This window comes from Micropterus salmoides, unplaced genomic scaffold, assembly GCF_014851395.1.
Source record: "Micropterus salmoides isolate LMB-PRFRI ecotype aquatic unplaced genomic scaffold, ASM1485139v1 Ms_hic_scaffold_1, whole genome shotgun sequence".
Taxonomy (NCBI): Eukaryota; Metazoa; Chordata; class Actinopteri; order Centrarchiformes; family Centrarchidae; genus Micropterus; species Micropterus salmoides.
The window spans coordinates 2759340-2783625 of NW_024040040.1; the positions used below are offsets into that span (position 1 = coordinate 2759340).

At 43.1% G+C, this 24286-nt stretch overlaps 2 protein-coding genes and 1 pseudogene across 3 annotated transcripts; 1 reads left to right on the forward strand and 2 right to left on the reverse strand.

Annotated features, from left to right (window-relative positions):
- Positions 1-24286, reverse strand: part of LOC119887775 — an 878746-nt pseudogene that overhangs the window by 597033 nt on the left and 257427 nt on the right.
- On the forward strand, positions 493-5156 carry LOC119913191 (adhesion G-protein coupled receptor G7-like). Its single transcript, XM_038732581.1, has 4 exons — positions 493-574; positions 771-929; positions 3031-3187; positions 4282-5156. The coding sequence occupies exons 1-4, from the start codon at positions 510-512 to the stop codon at positions 4465-4467; spliced, it is 567 nt and encodes a 188-aa protein (XP_038588509.1). The 5' UTR covers positions 493-509; the 3' UTR covers positions 4468-5156.
- On the reverse strand, positions 14511-22166 carry LOC119905208 (formimidoyltransferase-cyclodeaminase-like; the record flags this gene model as incomplete). Of its 2 annotated transcripts, XM_038722024.1 has the most annotated exon segments (13): positions 14511-15219; positions 15313-15408; positions 15643-15781; positions 16683-16726; positions 17507-17668; positions 17750-17876; positions 19455-19516; positions 19601-19732; positions 20148-20285; positions 21037-21216; positions 21412-21500; positions 21776-21904; positions 21983-22166. In XM_038722024.1, coding segments are annotated over 13 exon segments (1566 nt in total), but the record flags the coding sequence as incomplete, so codon positions are not given.

Sequence of the window (24286 nt, forward strand, 5' to 3'; positions counted from 1 at the left end):
AAAAAATCTTGCAATATGTGTTACACAGGAAAACAAAATTAAAATAAATTGGCAGAATGAAATGATGAAAAAAAACTAAATACAATGAAATTCAATTAAAAAGTCAAATGTACTTATAAAACACATAAAACAGGAGGAAATATATCAATAAAACTTAAGGTTTGTTGTTGTTATATTATAATATTCCAACACGTACAACCTGTAATCAGGCTAGCTCCAGTCTTTACGCTAAGCTAACGAGCTGCTGGCCGTAGCTTCATGCATTCAGACATGAGAGTGTTAATCTGAACACTGTCAGAAAGAGAACGTCCCAAAATATCAAACTCTTTTAAATAAATTGTTGAAGTACATCAAAGTCTGAGCCCAAACAGTTAATGACCATTATGATTTCCTAATAGAACATTGTGCGAACATCAAGTAAAGGATATGCTTTTCAATTTAAGGTTTAATTTAAAGTAAGTTTAACGGTTTTAACTTCCTGTCTCCTCTTAGGAGTCCCAGCAGTTGTCATGGCAATCACACTGGGAGCCACCTACAGTGTTGACAATCCTCTGGGATACAGGCAGGAGGAATTGTGGGTCTATTAATATCATTACCTTTACTAATTTATTAACTGACACTTTTTGCATCACTTCTTCAATTCTTAATTTTCCAGTTACAACCTATCAAAATTATCTAAATTAGAATTCAAAATAAAATTCTGTGTATTTGATCAAATCTTGTTGACAAAGTCCCAGGTCTGACATGTCTGATTCTTTTTGGTCCTCTAGCTGCTGGCTCGCAGCTCTGGATAAGGCCAAACGGTTCGACTTTGGGAAGCCGATGTTTTGGGGTTTCCTGCTTCCAGTTGGTCTGATTCTGATCTACAACATCGTACTGCTGGTTCTGGCCTCTCTGATCACGTGCAGGACAGACCCCAATCTGAGAAGGTAGTGGACGTTTCATTTCCCAACGTTTATCTTCAACGCAACATAAGTCTCTCCAAACGAGGCAGATTGAGGCTGCTCGTTGCACCCAAACCAAGAAACATGACCCACATTTATGATGAAGTATTAGGGCTGCTGGAGGTTTTGAGAATTACGTCACAATATTTTGAGAATATTGTAATATTTCAATAAACAAGGTAAATGGGATAAAGTAGGGTTAAGATCAAAACAAACAGCATTCATTGTTGTTTTGTTTGGTTAAGTGTGTAAGTTTTAGTGACATCTAGTGGTGGGGGTTGCGAATTACAAGAATTTCAACCCCCCTCCCCATATCCAAGCAAGATGTATAGCTACGGTGCCTGAGACAGGACAAAGATGTCATCTATGAGATAGCAGAGAGTTGCCAGTCAAGAAATCAGGTTTCTTTACATTGATATATTAAGAAATTACTTAATTATTCATTAAGAAATGAAGTGCTACATGATGTCTCATACTCCTGTAATACAGTATTTTACAACTTGGGAGGGTTGGCTCATCTGGACTAACATACCACACACTATCACATCTAGTGCATCAAGTAAGACCACTGACAGATACCAGGACAATGTGAGCCTCACTGTTTGTGCACCACAGCCCATTATTAACCACATAATACAAGAAGCTTACAAAGGCATTGTCAGGTGAGGATCAAGGCTCTTTTGCCTTTGCTTAATTAGATAAGCATGCAAATATTACCAAAATGTCTTTTTTTATCTTTTGAAGTACAACAGAAACTGTAGTACTGACAGCCATAATTTCAGCTTGTGGTAAAACAGTGCAACGTTTTTAATGGGCATTTAAAAATGTGAAAGTACAAATTACACATTTGTGTGCACAGTGGGAAGCAATATCCCAAAAAAACATCTTTTTAATGCAAATTCTGACAGTATTCATTATTGGTCACTTGTTATATATCACCATTAGCAGTAAAAAGAAATACATGTTTTCCACGAGAGTAAAATGTGAAGTTTAGCTGCTGATCTGAGCTTCCCTGCTGTTACCGTTTCATTACTAATACTATTCATCAGCTGTTTGTCTCGAGAAGGTAACAACACATTTCTGTCCATGTAACAAAGCCATAAGAGAGCGCTGGAGAAGAACTACATGAAGTTACAATCCAACTACATATTTTTCTGATCTGAGCTTCGATGCTGGATGCTGCCGTGAGAGTGCTGGAGAGAGAGTAACTACATAAACCTAATCCAAGTACATGATTTTCCCAGCAGGACAGTAAAAGTTTAGCTGGCTGATGCTTCCATGCTCTAAGCTAACGCTATGATCAGCTGATTGTCTTGCTAACGTAACCGGCAAAGCCAACCCACATGCTGGAGAATCAGTAGGCGACATGAAATTAATCCAACTAACGTTATATATTTCAAACCACTGACATGAGAAACACGGCTCTCTAAGCTAAAGCTATCAAACAACAGCTTTCATTTGTATCGCTAAAGTATTTACCTGTCCAGCAGAAAACATCCACTTTGAAAACATCTGTCCCACATTAGCGTTATAGCCTTCCATCCGGGAACAGCGTCAGCTGTTTGTATCTGGCCCAACTCCTCTGGCTTCATCTTATAAAGATCCACAGGCTGTCAGCGCTGTGCTAAATAATGTGTGCACGTTCATTTGTCCAAATGTCATTTCTCTTCTTACTTCTAATAAACCGGAGGACTACTCAGAGACTGTATATTATTATTATTTCCGCTTCTTCCTCTATGGACGCATTTAATGTAGTAATAGCGTCGACACTGCCGGAATTACACAAGCAGAAGAAGAAAGCCGTGATGATGAAACGCACTCTGTAGCGCTGTTTGTCCGTTGTCGGCTACTGTAGAAACATGATGACAAAATACTGTGACCTCTACAGAGGGGGTGCCCGCGGTCATGTAGATAAAAAAGGCTCATTGTAAGGGAATAAAAACACAATGCTTCATTATGTAAGGTCTTTATACACCACTGAAAACATAGTTATGGATCTTATTTCCGTTCCTCAGATCCTCAAAATATTACACACTGAACCTTTAAAAAAAAAACTTTAATTCACAAACCTGTTTCTGATGCGCAGCAACAACCGTCGGTCCTTGTGGAAGAAGTTCCTCATCAGCTTTTCTCTGTCGGTCTTACTGGGTCTGTCTTGGACTCTGGGGTACCTGGTGCTCGTCACTACAGGACACACCCACCTGGTCTTCAGCATCGTCTTCTGCCTCTGTACAACAACACAGGTACGTTACTTTGATATCACAATTTATATGAAAACATTGTTCACTTGCTTCTTTTTCCTCCCCAAATATTGTTATTGGCAAAATACAATACTTCCAGTCACAGAAATACAGTTTACCATTTCCTTTAAAAAACAAAAACAAATATTGAACAAAATTCTAAACGCAACACTTTTGTTTCTCTCACATTGTTCACAAATCTGTCAAAATCTGTGTTAGAGAGCACTTCTCCTTTGCCGAGATAATCCATCCACCTCACAGGTGTGGCATATCAAGATGCTGATCAGACAGCATGAGTATTGCACAGGTGTGCCTTAGGCTGGCCACAATAAAAGGCCTTAGGCTGGCCACAATAAAAGGCCTTTGGCTGGCCACAACAAAATGCCAATCCAAAATGTGCAGTTTCGCTATATTGGGGGGTTCTGGTGGGGTCCGGGGGGCGGATCAGGAAACCAGTCAGTATCTGGTGTGAACACCATTTGCCTCACGCGGTGCAACACATCTCCTTCGCATAGAGTTGATCAGGCTGTTGATTGTGGCCCACTGTGTTGAGTGTTGGTCCACTTCTCTTCAATGGCTGTGCGAAGTTGCAGCCAGGTTGAGATCCTGATGAGAACGACGAGCCTGCAGATGAGCTTCACTGAGACAGTTCCTGACAGTTTGTGCAGAAATTCTTTGGTTATGCAAACCGATTGTTGCAGCAGCTGTCCGGGTGGCTGGTCTCAGACGATCTTGGAGGTCAAGATGCTGGATGTGGAAGTCCTGGGCTGGTGTGGTTACACGTGGTCTGGGGTTGTGAAGCCGGTTGGATGTACTGCCAAATTCAAATGGGAGCAAAAACAAAAGTGTATATGCATATGTACACAGTTACATTTTACATGAACATGTTCATTTGTTTTTAAAGTATTTTGTTCTACACCTTTATGCTCAGACACAGGAGCTACTTTATGAAAATTAGATAAGGAAGTGCTTGGAAGATGAATTTAAACTTTTAAATATGTGTAATGTGTAACCTTGTACAGCTCATGCAATCAAATTTTTGAATGGAGTTTGGAATAAAGAGGCTAACCTTCGTCTTCCTGCTCTGCTGTGTTCAGGGGTTTCAGATCTTCATCCTCTTCACGGCCAGAACACAGAGCTTCAGAGCCACCGTGTTGCGGTCTGTTCGGCACGTCTCGTATGTCAACAAAAAGTACAGTCTGAAGAACTTAAAGAAGACGACCAGCTTTGAGTCGTTCAGAGACCTGAAAGAAAAGGACAGGTCCACCATCAAAACCCTGTAGCAAGACATTGCAAAACAGCTGCTTTGGTGCAAATATACTGCATTTATGTGAGGAAATATTTGGGTTTATTATTCGAATGGGTTTGCTTTTCTAAATGTAGGAAAGAAAAAATGTTGTTAAAGCTCGGATCTGTTTGTTAACGTGGGTCATGGAGGACATTAAAACACTGTAGAACACTTTGCTCCTTCTTAGAGTCATAAGGCAGTACAATCTGAACACACATATTTATAGATTCAGTGTGACTTTCATGTTCTGATAAAGATAAAAAACTGAGAGAAAGATGCTGCAGACCCTACCTGAGAATCTTCATGTTTTCAAGTTTACTTCAGTGCCACAGCGATCCAGTGACAGTTGTCTGAACATCCGTACTAACTGCTAACAGGAGTGGCTAACAGCTACTTCAGCTACTTTTAATGGGGACTGTACAGCAGAACTCAGTATAACATAATGCCTAGCAGGTGTCTGATTTAAATATTCAATTTGTTTTCAGCATTTCTTTGTAGTTTTTTAATGACTCCTCCTTCACTCCTGACAGGTTTTGTTGTAAAAAAGTATAATCTTCCTCAAATGGCCTCAAATAAGAAGAGTTTTATTTCAAACTAAAGTGACTCGGCTTGTTTTGGCACCAGGCAGCGGCAGAAGTCTGTTTTTAACAAAGCGAAGGAACAAACACTTTCATATTTTATTCTATCTGAGTGATGATTCATGTTTTTGATCATTAATCTAAAATATTTTCTTTTTGTAAAGAGCTGCATTTTGTTATTGATTGTTGAAGTCTACTTTCTGCAGATATTTTTATGTTTGTGATTATTATAAAGTACTCACAGATTGCACTTTTTCTTGTACAATATTGAGGTATTTATACTTTGCATCATTTTAATTTTATGATACTTTAGAAGAAATGTGTTTAATCCACTCCATTTCTCTGACAGCATTAGTTTCTTTGTTCAGATACAGTTGTTTATCTAAAACAAAAATGATGATTGTAGTAATATAATACAATTTAATGCATCAGTAATAATTATACAACATTATTTATAATGTACAAATACATACAAAGACTATTTTGCTGGAAACATTCTGTATCTGAACTGCAGGACGTCCTTCTGTTCATTGTCATTGTTGGTACTTCTATATTAAAATATGTACGCATATTAACATATGAAAATATAAAGGTTTAGTTTAACGAGTTTTACTTTAAACTAAACATTTATTTCAAACTAAACTAATACTGACTGACTCAGGTATGTGTGCTGTTAGGAGTCTGATCTCATGTGATAGATGTTTGTTACAGACGCAGTTCACCAGTGTGTCTCTTTCAATAAAATGTTTCGTCACTTTTCTGACGTTTACACAGTCAAAGTGTAGTCTTTACTTTAAAAAAGCTACAGAAGTCCAAAACAAACCCCATGACTGGCTTTTGTCAGCTCGTGTAGTGTGTGACCCCCTGTCACCGATGAGTCATGTAGTGTGAACGCCACAATGACTTCAACACTCCTGTACCAAGACGGCAAGTTGTGCAGGGTGAACCGCACGGCCATCGGCTGAAAATCGTGTGGTCTCCACAAGCCTTAAAGCACTCTGTAACTGGAGACAATGAGCCACTAGAGAGCGTCCAAACTCCACACTAACAGTTTCCCGTCAGACCAGGACGTCTTCATGAGGTCCATGAGGGTTTGATTGAGTTCCTCCCTGTTCAGAGCTGCAGCTCCCTAACTAACTGTTAGAAACGAGTGAAAAATGTCCAAAGAGACGTCTTGTTTTGTCCAACCAACAAAGAGATTCACTCTAGGAAAGTATGAAACAGAAAAACCTGAGACATTTAAGAAGATGGATCCAATCTGATATTTCTGTTCATGAAATACTGAAGATAACTGTTGCTGATTCATATTCTGCAGATGTTTGTATTTCTATCTGAACTATTTATTAAAGACGGCAGTGTAGCATCCATCCTCATTTCCCGTCCACTCGGTTGGTCTCAACATGAAACAGAAACGAGGCTCAGTGTGTTTGAAAGGCCGCTGAGGCTCTTTAATGACACATCACATGTTCACATGTTAGTATCAGTCCAGCATGTGGATTTTTAAAAACAAGCTCAAAAAAGGTGGATTTCCAATTTAACTGCAGGCTGCAGCTGCTGTGAAGGCTGAAAGATCAATAATACTCCACAACAGATGATTCCTCTCACTTTCCCTCCAGCTGACTGAGGTAAAAAAAGTATTTCCACAGTAAAAGGCAAGAAAAGATCCAACATGTGGAGGAAAAGAGATTTCCATGGAAAAGGCCATCCAGCAGAGCAGCTGCAGCTTTTCCAGGGTCAGCGCTGATTACTTGTTTAAAATATTAATTTTTGCAGGTTGGAGGACTTTAAACTAATTGGCAGCAAACTGAACGATCAGCAGTTTTGAGATGTCTTACACATCCACTTTGTAAATCTGGAGTTTGTTGTTGAGATGTCGGCACTCGGCAGTATCTTGCCCAGGACACTTCGACTGGAGAAGCCAGGGACTGAACCGCCAACTTTCCGATTAACGGGCAACTTGCTCTATCTCCTGAGTCACAGCTGTCCGTTGTGCAGTTGTGTCATAGCAGAATAGTGTTTTATATGTTTTGTCTTTGGCTGTTTGCTCTTTCCTAACTGAGCGGACAGACTGACTCACCTCCAGCAAACTGAAGAACTAACTTTTGGCTTTTATCGTAAATTTCCCACTCAAAGCGCTTTTACACTACATCACACACTAAGCCTAAGTGCTCAAACAGAAACTAGACTTGTGGAACAGCCACCAGGGACAATTTGGGGTTCAGTATCTTGCCCAAGGACACTTCGACATGCAGCCTGGAAATGCTGGGATTGAAACGTCGACCTTCCGATTAAGGGGCAACCCACTCTATCTCCTGAGGCGCCACAGCCGCCCGGGGCAGATGTGCGGATTCAAGTGCAACGATTGATCAGCAGATCTCCAGCTGCGCGTTACACACCCTTTTAGTTGCTTGGTGTTCGACATTAAAACCTAAACAAACGACATCAAATCAAGACAAACACTAGTCCTTTACAGACGTAGCGGGCAGCGCTGAGGTAAGGTCATCAGACTAAAAACAGATTCTTGGGTGAAACCGCTTGTTGTCTCTAACGAGGAAAAAGTCCTCGTTATGTCACCAGAGAGAGAATCCCCTCATCACAAATCACACACGTCGTCCAACAGCATCACAAAAACAGTGTAACCACGTAAACACGCTTCCAAGTACTGCTGACCAAGTGAGAGAGAGGGAGGTGAGGGGGGTCAATCGAGACCTCGCCCGATGTTTGATGAGTCAGGGTTTCAGCTGGCGTTCAGATCTGGGTGTTTCCCCGTCATGACTCATCAGTGTGGGAGGCTTTGACCTCTGAGGGTTTCCCACTGACTCAAAGCAGCTGCACAAGATTCAGCATCAGCACACAAACAGCTGTGTGTTTGTGCACGAGCTGCACGAACTGTAAAATCTTTCTATATTTGGTTCACAGGAGTTTGAACATCACCATGTTACATCGATAAGAATGCAGAAGGAACAAATGGTTCTGGTGGTTTTTTTATCACACACAACCATAGATGTATATCTGAATCCCAGAGACGGAGGGCCCTCACGTGTGGGTGGACCTTATAAAGTTGGTTAGGAGTGAGTAAGGTCAGGTGAGATTGGGTGAGTCCTTGCCATGGAAATAGGCAGAGGGTTGCTGAATAGAATGGCTCTATTCTACAGCCGCCTCCAAATCCCGTAGGGATTTGCACTCCCAAGAGTAATACTAAGAGGAGTGGTTGGCAGGAAGTTTAATCAGCCGAGAAACCGGGTGAACATAAGATTTGTTCCCACCATTACTTCCGCTGACCTGACCATCCTTACTTGGGATGACCTTTGTAATGCGACCAACAACCCAAAGAGCCCTAGGGAATTGTGGGTCCGTGATCATGACAACTGTATTAACTTGCATATTCTCCTTGTGTGTTTGCCACTTCTGCCTGCATTGAAGGTGGGGGAGGTAACGCTTAATGAAATGAGCCCAAAAGTGGTCTGCCAACATCTTGCTATGACGCCACTGCCGGCAACTTAGTAATTCAGAGCTCGTATAAGAAACTAGAGGTAGGGAGGAATCTATCTGCCCCATCAGAAGAAGATTTGGGGTAACTGGGTCAGGATCTGCAATATCTGAGGATGCGTAGCCAAGAGGCTTGGAGTTAAGGATATTTTCGACTCCTATCAACAAAGTGTGCAGAACTTCTACAGTGACCAGTTGGGCTCCTAGGGAGCTCTGGAAGGCCTGTTTGACAGAACAAATCTCTCTTTCCCATTTTCCTCCAAACTGAGGGGCATGGGGAGGATTGAAATAAATCTGAATCCTTTGTTGATTGAGTTGAACTTGAAGGGATGGACTAAGTGTTATGAAGACCTCCATAAGTTCCCTCTCTCCTCCCTTGAAGTTGGTACCTTGGTCCAACCAGAGTTTGAAGGGAGTGCCCCTGCGGGCGGTGAAACAGTGTAGGGCCAGGAGGAAAGAATCTGTATCAAGACTACAAAGGAGGTCCAAGTGCACACAGCGAGTTGTTAAACACTTAAATGTAATGCCCCACCGCTTCTAGGTCTGATGTTCAAGCTTGACATTATAAGGTCCAAAAAAATCCATCCCAGTTGAGTGTAAAGCAAGCTTGTACAATTAGAGACGAACTATAGGAAGGTGTACCAACCTAGGAACAACAGGCCTTGCACGCCACCGTTGGCACTGGACACTGCCACGTTGGTACTTCCATATTGCCTCCCTCCCTCTCAAAATCCATAACTGACTGCAGAGCTCTGCAAATACTCTCTCGGGCCGGGATGTTTGAGTCTTTCATCATATTCCTGGATGAGCAGCTTAGACACTGGATGTTTGGGATCGAGGACAATAGCCATGTTTCCATCCAATTGTCATGCAAATTTTAAGCGTACTTTTGAAATGTCGCAAAAAAGAAAACAAAATAGAACTTGCGGAATATGTGCGTTTCCATAAGCTGGTTTGGAGCGAATGAACAGACTACGGCAAGCGTTCTCGCGTCTTTTCGTCCTCATTTATGATCTTAAACTGAATATTTGGGAGTTTTTGACATCTGGTCCGTGAAACACGCCGGGCTTCTTCACTGTTTAAAAGAAAGAAATCACAGGATTTATCAGTTGCAGTCCTGAACTTGGTCGCCGGCCCCCTGAACAAACCGAACTCAACAACAAATCACACCAGAGTTCGTGTTAATGGAAGCCAACATGTTTGTGTGAAAGCCCCTGAGGGAAACATCCCCCGCCTCTCTAAAGACCGGCATGCAAACTGTAAAGGCTCTGAACTCCAAGCGCTCAGGTCTTCAGGGGGATCGGTTGTTAAGTGTTTCCACGTTTTAGGAACTAATTGAAATGTAAGATGATAGTGAACTTTTCCTGCCGTTTGCTCCCCGGAACAAGCGCCTGCCTGTGTGGAGCCGAGTCTCTGGCCTTCACAATGTTCGTACCTGAAGTAAAACCTGTCCGGAAGAACAAACACTAGTTTGCAGCAGATTTCATCAGACTGACGCTGCCTCCTCCAAACGGTCCACAAACGCTGCAGCGCAGGTTGCTGAACATCTGCTCTCTGTTACCAGAGACGTGCAAAGTGAGAAGTGATGATGGAAGTGACGACAGCAGAGATTCTCTTTTTCTCCTCAGCTCTCCAAACCAAACATTCACTGCACATGAGAATAACAGAGCATGAAATGAACACATGAGGAAAAGATGTACAGTAAAGAAGTTACACTTTAACAGGCGGAAAACTGCTCAACCATCAAGTTCAGGCCAGTTTCATCATAAAGCAAACTTTCAGGACGTTTCAACGAGTTTCTGGAAGTGAAGGGATGATTCACATGAAGCTGAAAAAGACACCGACCTGCCCCAAACCACAAAAGCCAAACATACAGCACCTAATGTAATCCAGTAAAATTCAAAAAGTTGGTCAAAATAAAATAAAGGTAATAATTTGAATCAAATTGTTGCAGGTAATGAAACACATTAAATGAGCCTTCAGGGACAAAGTAAAAAACTGAAATCAAAAATAAATTAATAATAAAATAAAATACAATGTTATTTTTATTTGTGCTTCGACCGCCAAAGAGTTTTTGTAAAACCATAAAATCAGAGAAGGCTACAAAGCTCAGGGAGCTGCAGCGACGGGACCATATTAGGTTTAACTGAGACAGCGCATCAATCGTCAATATAAATATTGATTATTGGCAGAGAGCAGCATCAGAACACTGGATCATCACATCATCTACAGGTTCACTGTCTGAAACGTAAAAACAGCTTTCTCACAACAACAACAACGTAATGCTCAACGTTCATGTTGCTATGGTAACCGGCAGCGCTTGTAGAAGCAGCAGCCGGCAGCTCCTTCAAACTTTGACACCCTTTTGTTTTTTCCAAACATGCGTTACCTCTGACATTAGTACTGTCATTGGAAGATGAAGACGGGATTTTTGATTATCTTTTCCGGTACCACCGTCTGGATAACTCTCTGCCACGAAACCTGGATTATCGACCATTCTGCCTCGTCTTCCCTGCAATACTGTTGATGTGGTTGAATGTCGGATGCATCCTCTCTGGGCCCTGTCTTCGGTAGCTAAGTTAGCTGGTGCTTCCTCGTACCATCATGTCGCTAATTAAATACTCTTCCCCGGAGCTCCTGAACCTCTTCTGTCACATCATACCAAATTGTCTTGATACCATCAAATCTCTCAAACTCCTGCGTCACCCCCGCTATGTACATAGGGGCTCCCGACGTAAGTTTGTTTACGTGGACCATGCTATTCCCACTGTTCTGTTGGACAGATGCTCTGTCGCAGTGAGTCAATCTGTCAATCTGAGGCCCCTGGTCTGTGTTGATGTTGCTCCGACTACACTGCCTGCCTCAGCACCTACTAACAGGACTGCAATGTTCATGTTATTGAACACTCGCTCCCGAAATAACAAAGCACTACTCATACATGACATTTTTACTGACAGGAAAATGGATTTTCTTTGCTTAACAGAAACTTGGCAGGGTTTTAGTCAACCAAGCCACCCCACCAGGCCATGTGTAAATACAGAAGCCTCGCTCTATGGGCCGTGGTGGTGGTCTGGCTGTTATCCATCGAGCTGACATCCCAGTGAAAGAACTTCCAGTGCCTAACATCACCTCATTTGAGTGTCACATTGGCTGGGTTTGCACAGCTCCAAGTGGTCCTTGTTTATCGCCCCCCAAAAACCTCCACCATCTTCATGGCCGAGCTATCAGAGCTACTCATCTCCATTTGCTCCACGTCTCCATCCACACTCCTGCTCGGGGACTTCAATATCCATGTGGACCCTAACAGCTGTCCCTTTGCTGCTGAATTCCTGTCACTATTGGACTGCCTCAACATCATTCAGTACCTCAAAGGTCCCACTCACACTGGATCTGGGGTGCTCCACTGGTACTACTCCCTCCCAGCAGCAATGCATCGACCTAGCTGTATCTGACCACAGTGCCATCTTTTTTTCTGTTCCAGTCCTTCTGCCCACGTAACAATTCAAACACACCATCACATTCGGGAACATCAAGTCTGTTAATGCATCATCCCTAGCGAGCACTGTAGGGACCCACCTGGCCTCAGAACCCCCGGACCCCGGGGTGGATGGCCTAGTCGCCCTCTATAATACAGCTTTGTCTCTCACCCTGGACTCTTTTGCTCCCCTCAAGACTGTCTCTTTCTCCCATCCTGCCCCCTGTTTCACTACTGAACTTCACACCATGAAGGCCGCTGGTTGCCAGCTGGAGAGGCTTCATAAAAAATCTGGCCTGACTGTCCATCCTAGAGGCCTTCAAAGACCATGTGAGGTTTTATAAAGAAGTTCCCTCCAAGGCCAAAACACACTACTATTCCACCCTCATTGGTTCCCAGAAAAAGCAACCCAGAATGCTTTTCTCCACCATAAGACGGCTGCTCCGCCCTCATGATGTCTATTCTTTCAGGAAAAAGTGGACTCTATCCACCAGTAACTGCTGCCTCCTACTCCTGCCCCTCTACCCACAACTCACCCTCATGATGGTGCCCCCCCTCCGCAGCATGCTTGCCACAGCACTGCCTCTCCTCCTTCTCCCTTCTGGACGCGGCCCAAGTCGTCAAGTTGGTTACCAGAGCCAAGATCTCCACTTGTTCACTGGACCCCATGCCTACTATCTTGGTCAAGGCATGCCTCTCTACCCTCTGTCCCATCATGGTGGACATCATAAACACTTCTCTGGTATCTGGCTTGGTACCCTCCTGCCTCAAAACAGATGCCGGTACTCCTTTTCTCAAAAAGCCTAGTTTGGACCCAGATGACCTCAACAACTACCGTCCGATCTCCAACCTTCCTTCATGAGCAAAAAAGAAAGAGCAGTTGCCGCCCAACTTCATCAACACATGTCCCACTATGATCTCTATGAACTCCTTTAATCTGGCTTCAGAGCACATCACAGCACTGAGACCGCCCTCATCAAAACCACTAATGACAAGGTGCAGCACAATGGTTGTCAGAGAGTCACTGTGTCTGCCGGACATTGAACTCCTCTGTATCCTTACGTCCTTTTTATCTTCCAAGGGAATTCCCCCAATTATTTGTGTCTCTTGTTTATATTCACCCGAAGGCTAACGTTGACATGGCCTTTATACTTTATTTCACGTCCATCAACATGTCAACCTCATGTGCATAACTGCATTCAGAGTCTGGCCAGTTAGAGCTCCTGCTGCTGCTCTTCATGTCTTCATGTCATTTTGAAGTGGCACACCGCTTACACTTTGGCTTTCAGTTAAAGAGATCCATCTTTGAGTTAAAGCTCCACTATATGGAAATTGTAAAGGTTAGCAGGATGCTAATAAATTGTCAGATTACTTAATTCATTCAGAAAACCACAGATACAAAGTTCCAGTTCCCGTTTTGTTCCGCCAGCTTTTAGTTCTTGAAATAAAGGCTGTTGTTCAAAAGAATGAAAAGAGTTTCTTCATCAGGTGTGTCATGTTACCTGTCAGGTTCAGTGGCAGCTGAATGCAGTCAGACAGCAGCGTGAGGCAGAGGAAGCTGCCATCAGCTGCTGGACTTCTACTATCAGTCCACTAGATGGAGGCATGCGTCCAGTGGCAGCAGCGTATGTGGTTCTGGACCCAAGACACAAAGATCTCTTTCTCCTGAGATGTAAACAAAGGGGGCTGATAGCTATAAATACACTGGAATGGTGAACCGGGTCTTCCTTTTCTGATAAGACCTCTCTGCTTATCCACTGGATTGTAGGTGGAACCCAGAGAACACACTGATGGTGGCATCAATGGCTAAACAAAATGACTTCCACGATGCTGAGGGGAACTGGGATCTCCGTCCAAAACAGCGTCACAGGGCAGGCCATGGACCTGGAACACCTCCTTAACCAATAAATCATCTGTCTCCTTGGCTGAAGGAAGCTTAGTAAGAGAGATAAAGTGGTTAAATTTACTGAACCGATCAACCACTGTCAAAATCTTTCTCTCAGAGGGAGGCAGATGGGTCACAAAGTCCAGGGCCAGGTGTGACCAGGAACGGTGATGACTTTTACTGGTGTAAATTCTAATACAGCCAATAAAACAGCATCTGGGGATGTTTAAAGATGTGTCTGAAAAGAGCTCAAATCAACAAATAAAATTGGTAAAAGAGCTTCAATGAAAAACAGAAGCTTTGTCTCCACCTGGTGGAGATTCAGCGAAACCCCAAGCACAACAACTCAGAGAGCCTGCTTTATACTCTAGAATTATGAGGGCCCGAGCATAAAACATGCGAGGACCCTATTTACATGCAAGGAATTCTTCTTCGTCATGCAAATTAAGCACATTTTTGCCGGCCTAAACATGCTTGAAAAGTCACAAAACTTTGCACAAAATTCCCGTTTCTGCGTTGTGAAAGGAGCAAACTAAATGGCCACACGTTGATATATTCATGTCCCCAAATGCAGCCGTCAAGAAATCTGCTGTTTCCCATTGATCACAATAGAAGTGCTTCATTTATTTATTTATTATTAAGTGTTTCACAGTTTGGCAGCACTTTAATGTCTGGATTAATACTGAAATCTTCAACATCAGAAAGCATCACCTTTTACATCAGAACATGTTCAGAAAACACCCCATGAAGGACTCATGGTTTCATTTCTGTTGATTTGACTGGTTGTGTTGTTTTATTGATTAGTTATTAGTTGTCCATCTGCTTGGCCTTAATTTGTCACTACCATAACAATAACGATCTACCAATGACGTAATCACGTCACTGAATTCACTGTTTGTTGATGAGAAGTTCTCATCTTTTACTTCTTTTTTCAAATGACTTGTAGCTGATCATTAAAGCAAATGTTTCCTGGAGCTGAAATGAAGCAGAAAACTAAAGAGGCAGGAAGACTCGGACATGAAACCCTCCTGGTTGGATCAGGAGGGAAATAAAGACACAAGCTGCAGCCACAAGTTTCACTGACAGAAGAAATATTAAGAAATGACTAGAGTCAAGTCCCAGAGTGCACTGCTGCAAGACACGTCACAGAGCGGCAGGTTGGGAGGTGAAACGTTGTGTAAGTATCAGATGTATTCAGATGTTTGTGGACCATCAGCTTCTCTTCTTCGTGCGTTTTCACTTTCTCTCCTCAGCAGCTTGGAGGATGGCGGCAGCGCTCTCCTTCGCTTCCTGCAGCAACGCCGACGCTCTCGCCTGAGTCTGCAGCACAAAGAGCAACAGAAGGACAAAGTGATGATTCACGAAGAGAGCTGCTTTACGACGCGCCTGTTAAAGAGCGTGGGATGCACTCACGGCTGTCTTGAAGGTGTCGTCTGCGACGTCTTTGAGGTTGATGGTGATGTTGTAATACGCGCCGAAAACAGCCGTCTCCAAAGCTTTAGCTGCCACCTGAAAGCACGCAGAGCCGGACTTTAAAGCTTTGCTTTGAAGCCGTCTCTGCTGTTTGATGGCTGAAGAGAAAAATGACCTGTAGTTTGGTATCTCATTATTCTATTTTTTGCTTTTAAGGCTAAATGAATAAAAGCAGCACAGGCGTGACTGATGAGGGGCTCTTGGATCCCTCTCGGATTTATTGCTTCAATAAAAACAGTGAATCTGATGCTGGATCAGTGTTTGTGTCACCTGAGCGTCGGACTTGCAGGCCATGTTCCCGTGGACGACCATTTCTTTAAGAGACGGCCAGAGGACGCTGATCCTCTCAGCCAGAGCCAGCGGGACGCCCACCGCTTGCTGCAGACCCTCCTGCATCGCAGCCTGTCGCCTGACAGACAAACATTGGGGCTTACGCTCAGAAATATCAACCAATCAAAGATCAATACATAAAAGTCACTGAATCCAACACATTTTCACTCCTAACTTGTCACATACGGACGCTTGGTCAAGACCCCTTGGCGTCGCTTTTTAGCGGCGTGGGGTGTGTTTGTGGAGATTTAGGGCTCAGCTGTCAAGTTAGCAATAATATGCAACGTCCAGTTAAACTTTCAAAATAAAACGTCTCAATTTGGTTAGGTTCAGGCACAGAAACTACTTACAGTTTGGGTTTGGATGGTTTGGCTTAAAATAACAAAGTCACTTGCGTAACTTATTTTACTAAAATAAAAACATTAAATGTTGACTCTTTGCCAGTTTCCTGACTAAAAGTCAATTTTCTGGCCCACCCGTCCACCCCGATCACCTCCAAACTCAGACTTTTGGTTAAATATCATACACCTATCTTTGCTGTTACAAAATGATGCTACAGGGCTTCTACCAGTGCGTTGAACTATGAGGGTAAGGGGCTCCCCAGTGCGTTACAATCTGACGCCAACGGGTCTCGACCATGTGTCCATATGTGACAAGAACGGGTTGCTGAATCCAACTAAATTAGCGTCATCTTATAGAAAATGATGCATTGCTGCAGATTGAAAAACCCAACAGGATATAAAAGAGTTTAAATGACCTCAAACATCTCCAGCAGTAAAATGCGACATTAATGCAGCAGGAATATTAATCCAGAAACATCAGAGATAATACAGAAACACTGACACAAACATTCACAGTTAATGTCGTAATCTGCAGGTTCGGAGCCTCCTGGGGCCTTAAGTGTGTTTACTGAATGATAACATGATTAAACTGTGATTAATAAATGTACATGGAGCTTTAACTCAGATTTAAAATCCCACCTCTTCATTTCCTCTGCAGTGTTCTTTGGCATTTTCAGCGCCGCCTGAAACAAACAAACACATTTTACCATGACCAAGTTTTTTCAAACAACTTAAGTCTATTTCACATTACACAATTATAAGCCCAATTTGCACTTCCTTATTTGTGTTTTATCACAAATAATTGCAAGAACCACCTGCACCACTCATTTCTTCCATACGTCCATTTCTAAATAAACAACTCCTCCATTATTTCCTGTGTCACTTCTCTAACATCAGCATGCTAAAGGGCTCGGAGGTTTGACAGGTTTAATGTTGCAATGTAGCACGCTAACATTAGCTCATTAGCAGCAAACACACAGCTGAGGCTGATGGGAATGCCAGCTCCAAGTTTTGGTCATACACCAAAGTATTATATATTTTTCATGGTATTTTGGAAAATGTCCCCATTAAAAGTAGCAGCTAATGTTAGCAGTGTACCCGTGGATGTAGAGACAACTGTCGCTGGATAACTTGAAAACAAGATGATTCTCATTCAGGTTCTGCAGCATCTTTTCTCTCTGATCTGGATATCAGAACTTTTATTCAGGACGAACAGGAAAGGATCATGAAATCCTCAGGAAGTCACACGTTTCATGTGTTCAGATTGAACTGAGTTAGGACTCTGAGAAGGAGTGCGCTTTTTGACTCATGCCTTCAGCTGTGATGATAATCCTGTCTGAATGGGGTTGAAGACAATGAGTGTATAGTATAAAGTTAGTGGGGACCTGAGGCACAGCGAGTTACAGCGAAATACCAACGGGAACACAGTTTTTCGTCTGCAGCTTTTGGAGGGTCGTCCTCACCATGTAGCTGTTGAAGGCGGACGAGTCAGCGTCCACCATAAGCAGCAAATCGTTCATGGCCTGGTGAAACGGAGGAATCAGCCTCCTCATCACCCCGTCCAGGTTCTCAAACTGCCTCTTCCCGTAAGTCATCTGACCCACCATGGCGCCCAACGCTGCCCCCTACAGCACAAAGCACAAAGTCGTCGTGTGTATGTTTGGAGATGTCGGACTTTAACTAGTCAAACGGAGTTTTATTCGTACCAGAGCAGCGATAGCAGCGGAAACTGATCCTCCACCAGGAGCCGCCGTCCGAGCGCCGACACTCTGAACAAACTGCTGCAGAGACAGAGACACCAGCCGGCTGTCCTCCCGTGACCTCACCATGTACCTACACAGGTAGAAAAACATTAGTGCAGCCTAGTGTTGTAGTGACTCAGTGTGACCACTGGAGGACAGTAAATACTCTTTACTGTTATTACTCTAGGGGCCAGATTTACTAAAGGTCTAAACCTGTTTACTAAACGTGTGCAAACTTGATATCACCAGCAAATTAACACAAAAGCTGATCTACTAACGGTGCGCACGCAGAATGACATCTTTCAAAAGTGCAAGATAGCACCTGTTGTTCATTTACTACTTTTGTTAATGAATATGCAGTTTGGGGCGTTTCAATTTTATTGTGCAAAGTTATGGCAGGGAAACATGCAAATACATTTATTTACTACACGCAATCTGACCTACCAAACCTAAATGCAACAGCCTCTGTATTTAATACGTTTGAAAGGAAGGTGCAAACCGCCAAGTGTTGCGCAGAGATGGAGACACAGCCGTGATGAAAGAAGACGTAAAGAAATAAACTATTATAACTATAAAATATTAGAAAATTATATAGAAATCGTATTAATTTATTTTATTTATTTGATGAACTATATTAATTGAATTGTTTTTTTTTATTTTCATTGAAGCTTTGGCAATGCTGTTGTTTTAACATTCATGCCAATAAAGCAAATTTCGTTTCAACCTGACCTGAATTTAGAAAGTTGCGTGGCGCTGCAGAGGGCCCCCAGCTGCAGTAGTGCACGGATAAAATTCATCCAACCAGAGGGAACGATGACCAACTGTTCACAGCGCACCAGTTGTAACAGCGACACAACCCATTGTAAGTATCAGAGAGGGAATGGGGCGTTGTGGCGTACAGGGCCAGGATATCTCGGAGGGGAATGGGGTGTTGGTAAATCGGGTCATGCTGAGTCCAGCTGATGATCCCAATCACCGACCTGGCACGGTGCGGACGGTCAGTGATTGGTCCCTCTGGCTGGATGAAGCCTGATCTGCTGGCATTTCCTGGCATCTGGATCGTTCCAGCACACTGTAGCTGTTTCTGCTGGGGTTTCCTAAAGCAGTTTTTCAGGTGTGCTGTCCCAAGTACTTAGTGCACTCTCAGGCAGGACGATTTCCACATACTCGAGATGCACTGAATGAAACAAACCAATGTTTTTACCCAGTTGCTGCTTTCCCTCCCGACTCTCCATGGCAGAAACCATTAAAACCCTCATTTAAATACTGCCACCTCCATTGTGTTTGCACCTGTTGTCATCTATGCAATAATTCTTAGTAAATCACCCATAACAAGTACTAAAATTACACTTGCAATATTTTAAAATGCACATGCAATTTAGTGCTCTTTATTTGGGGTGTTGGTAAATCACTCCCTAGGACTCTATGTCAATCATTCCTATAGCAGTTTAACCCTCTGACCTTCGGTTTACATGGAAAGATTTCACCGAAAGTCTGAAAATCACTGAAAATATTAATAACTCAGTTTAAAAAAATATAAACTGGTTTACAGACACGAACTCTGAACTGGTTTTGTCAGCTCGTCTCTACATTATATAAATCAAAGTTGTGGGGTTATAACATCTGTGTTCACAAACATAGTGTCATAGTATCAGAAGCATAAACTCACTCTATGATTCTCTCCTTCGGGTTGAACGGGCCGAGAGAGTCGAGGCCGAGTTTACTGATCACCTGATGACACACAAACAAAGAGACGTCACATTTCGTCCTCACAAACAGCCGCAGCGCTGCTTTTTAGAAAGACTCGTCTCTGACCAGCCGGACTTTGTGCTCCTCTTCGATGATGAAGAGCTGGTCTCTGCGGATGTAGAAGTCAGCAGCATCCAGCAGAGCCTTCAGAGGGATCAGACCCACGATCTGAGAGCCGACTACAGGCAGCTTTAGGTCCTGAACACAACACACGTTCTTTATTTATAGCAGGAACAAAAAACAAAAAACACCCCAACAAAACCTCCTTTACACACATTTCCATCAGAAGTATTGACTCTTCATGATGAAACAGGAGCTGCAGAGGCACCAGATTCCCTTTGAATCCAACAGGCCAATGAAGCATTCTCCTGTTGTTTATATCTTCAAACTACAGAGCAGTGTGTGAAAGCAGACTGAGAAGACTCATCCCATTTTTAAGCTCTAAATTACCAGGGTGTACTGGGGTATGTGTGTTTAAATATTTAAAATTGTACACGTTTCAGCTTTTCTCTTTTTCATGATATCGTAGGTGGTGCTTTAAACGTTAAAATGATATTTCTACTTGTTGAATGTAACTTGGAGTTGTGTGTGAGAGTGTGTGTTGACCTCTGACCTCAGCGTCCCTGCAGATCTCCTCGTACACGGTGTGGAGGGGGGTCAGCTCGTAGTCCAGGATGTTGGTGGACACCTGAGCGATGTTGGCCTCGTCCAGGTACCAGCCCATCCCCTGCACCTTCTGCAGCACCCCAGGCTGCTCCACACACAAGGAGGTCACTAAAGGTCATGCTGAGTCCAGCTGATGATGGATAATTAACTGGACTGGGTCTGGTGTACTGGTTTTACTGGTTTTACTTTTAAAGCTGAATAAAGTCATATTAAGGGATTTATTTAAAGATTGATTCACGGAAGATAAAGACCCATTTCATTTACCCACAAGACCCCTAACGTGACTTTTAAAGTTGTTCTACTTATTAAACATCATGTGACCTTTGAACAAACTATAATAAACCTTCAAACTGAGAAAGTAGTAAGAAATGACTAATTAACAATCTAGTAACCAGTAGTGAGTATATAGTAAGTTAGGTACAAGTAAGCACTGTGGAACTAAATATGATGGAAGTAGCAGTAACAGTTCAGTAAGTGACATAAACGTAATTAAAAAGTAGTTAGCGGTAAGTAACAAATAGATTCAGCACTAAGTAGTAAATAAGTAAGTAGTAAGTATCTAATAAGTAAAGATAAAGTAAGTAGTAAGAATGTAGGAATGTGTTTGGGTAAGACAGTAACAGTTTAGTAAGTAATGAACAACAGAGAAGGTAATGAGTTAGAAAGTAATAAGTAAATAATAAGTATTTGTTTCACAGGTCTGTATATTTTCAGTAAACAGAAAACAGTAAATCTGAGAAACTGGAAAATATACTGAAGCAAGTGAATCTGACTTCAGATCAGAAAAGACTGAAGCTAAATGAACCGGATAATTTAGTCAGACTCCCATCATGCACCTGGTCTTTCCCTCGGCCCTGCTCCCGCACGTCCAGGGCGATGCGATGAGCCTGCTCCTTGGTGCTTATCAGATTCACGTTGTAGGCGATGAGGAACTTGCGAGCGCCGGTTACAGTGGCGCCCCACGATGGCACGAACGTGGCGGGGCCAAAGTCGGGGGCCCAATCGTCGCGCTTCAACTGGAGGAGAGAAAAAATAAAGCATGTGTCCTTTCAGCACCTGACGGAGGGAACCGAGTCTGAGAACCAACATGGGAAATACAGTCTAAGATTTATTGGGGAAATTTTCCCGGACTTTTATTTTGAAATGAAGAAGAAAGAGATGCTAAATAACTGAATAAATGAGCAGCAGCTGATTGGTTGTCAGTGCCTCACCTTCTCAGGTAAAGCTTCGTACTCTCCGGCTCGGACAGACGGAAGACTTCTCCTAGATTCTTTTCGTGCTGCCTCTCCGTAAAGATAAACTGTGGGTGGAATAAAGATTATTAGCCGTGCTGCTGCGGATGCTAAGGTCGATCAGCAACAACTTCCTGTTGTTGTGGCTGATGTCAGAACGTCTTATTGTTGTTTTGTCCTGTCTGTTTGTTTGTGTGCATGTTAATAATTAGAGTCAACACAGTCTCCCTCCTGCTGGTTATTTTCTTTATCATTTTGATGCATGAAAAGTTTTATTTATTGTTTTCTGCGTCCCGCACATCATTCAAATGTTTTTAGATGAATCAGAGACGTGGCGTCTCACCGGGCACGTGCAGCAGTTCGGCCAGTTTCCGTCCGAAGACGTTGGCGCAGTTGACACAGTCGTCCATGGAGACATTCTGGACGGGGATGAAGGGACAAACGTCCAGCGCTCCGGTCCGAGGATGCTCACCTGCACAGGTAACGCACACGCGTCAGGTATCTCCTCTTGTGTCACACTTCCTGCGTGTTGCTGAAGGGCGCGGCTCACCTGAGTGTTTGCTCATGTCGATGAGGCTGAAGGCCTGCCGGGCGGCGTTCAGCGCTGCCTCCACCACGGCTGCAGGGGAGCCCACGAAGGTGTAGACGGTCCGGTTGGTGGAGGCTCCGGGGTCGACGTCCAGCAGGCTGCAGCCAGCGGTGCCGGAGATGGCTGCTGAGATGGCATCGATCACCTGAAACACCAGGAAAAGATCTGCTCACCTTCTTCTGTTTCACCTGCCCTCTTTAACAGTTACACCATGTTTTAAGAAAAATACTGTGTTGTTTGAGAATTCACACAGCTGTGGTCAAAACCACTTAGGGGACAAAACCACTTTATTTGCACTCTGGCTGTTAAGAGACTCCCTCTGAGCGAGGGTTCGAGGCGGTACATACAAAGTCATAGAAATACAGGTGCTGGTCATATAATTAGAATATCATCAAAAGGTTGATTTATTTATTCCATTCAGAAAGTGAAACTTGTATAATGTATACATTCATTCCACACAGACTGATGTATTTCAAGTGTTCATTCCTTTTAATTTTGATGATTATAACTGACAACTAATGAAAACCCCAAAATCAGTATCTCAGAAAATTAGAATATTGTGAAAAGGTTCAATATTAAAGACACCTGGTGCCACACTCTAATCAGCTAATTAACTCAAAACACCTGCAAAGGCCTTTAAATGGTCTCTCAGTCTAGTTCTGTAGGCTGCACAATCATGGGGAAGACTGCTGACTTGACAACTGTCCAAAAGACGACCATTGACACCTTGCACAAGGAGGGCAAGACACAAAAGGTCATTGCTAAAGAGGCTGGCTGTTCACAGAGCTCTGTGTCCAAGCACATTAATAGAGAGGCGAAGGGAAGGAAAAGATGTGGTAGAAAAACATGTACAAGCAATAGGGATAACCGCACCCTGGAGAGGATTGTGAAACAAAAGCCATTCAAAAATGTGGGGGAGATTCACAAAGAGTGGACTGCAGCTGGAGTCAGTGCTTCAAGAACCACCACGCACAGACGTATGCAAGACATGGGTTTCAGCTGTCGAATTCCTTGTGTCAAGCCACTCTTGAACAAGACACAGCGTCAGAAGCATCTCGCCTGGGCTAAAGACAAAAAGGACTGGACTGCTGCTGAGTGGTCCAAAGTTATGTTCTCTGATGAAAGTAAATTTTGCATTTCCTTTGGAAATCAAGGTCCCAGAGTCTGGAGGAAGAGAGGAGAGGCACAGAATCCACGTTGCTTGAAGTCCAGTGTAGAGTTTCCACAGTCAGTGATGGTTTGGGGTGCCATGTCATTTGCTGGTGTTGGTCCACTGTGTTTTCTGAGGTCTAAGGTCAACGCAGCCGTCTACCAGGACGTTTTAGAGCACTTCATGCTTCCTGCTGCTGACCAACTTTATGGAGATCCAACAGGACTTGGCACCTGCACACAGTGCCAAAGCTACCAGTACCTGGTTTAAGGACCATGGTATCCCTGTTCTTAATTGGCCAGCAAACTGGCCTGACCTTAACCCTATAGAAAATCTATGGGGTATTGTGAAGAGGAAGATGCGATACGCCAGACCCAACAAGCAACCTGGGCTCTCATAACACCTGAGCAGTGCCACAGACTGATGAACTCCATGCCACGCCGCATTGCTGCAGTAATTCAGGCAAAAGGAGCCCCGACTAAGTATTGAGTGCTGGACATGCTCATACTTTTCATGTTCATACTTTTCAGTTGGCCAACATTTCTAAAAATTACAAGTCTTAAGTAATATTCTAATTTTCGGAGATACTGAATTTGGGATTTTCATTAGTTGTCAGTTTTAATCATCACAATTAAATGAAATAAACAGTTGAAATATATCAGCATGTGTGTAAGCAAGTTTCACTTTCTGAATGGAATTACTGAAATAAATCAACTTTTTGATGATATTCTAATTATATGACCAGCACCTGTATTTTCAACTCAAGCGAGAAAGTTACATGATGCTGAGTCGCAATAGCCTATCAGCATTGAGATTGTCCAGACATCACTGAAGGCTTCAGAGCGTTGTATGGAGAGGGCCAGGCAGAGTGAGAGATTGAAAATTGGTTGCTAGAGGAGCAGGGAGCAGCACTGCCGTAGTCGAGCTGGATTATGCTGCTTTACTGTGACCAAGTTAGCATAGCATAGTCCTGATCGATCCGAACTCCATCCAGAAAACAAACATTTTAGAAGTTGTTGACCTGACAAAACATGAATTCATATGTTTAACAAATGCATCATATTTTAGGTATTTCGGCATCAGTTTGATGTAATTAAATCACAGTAAAATGTTTC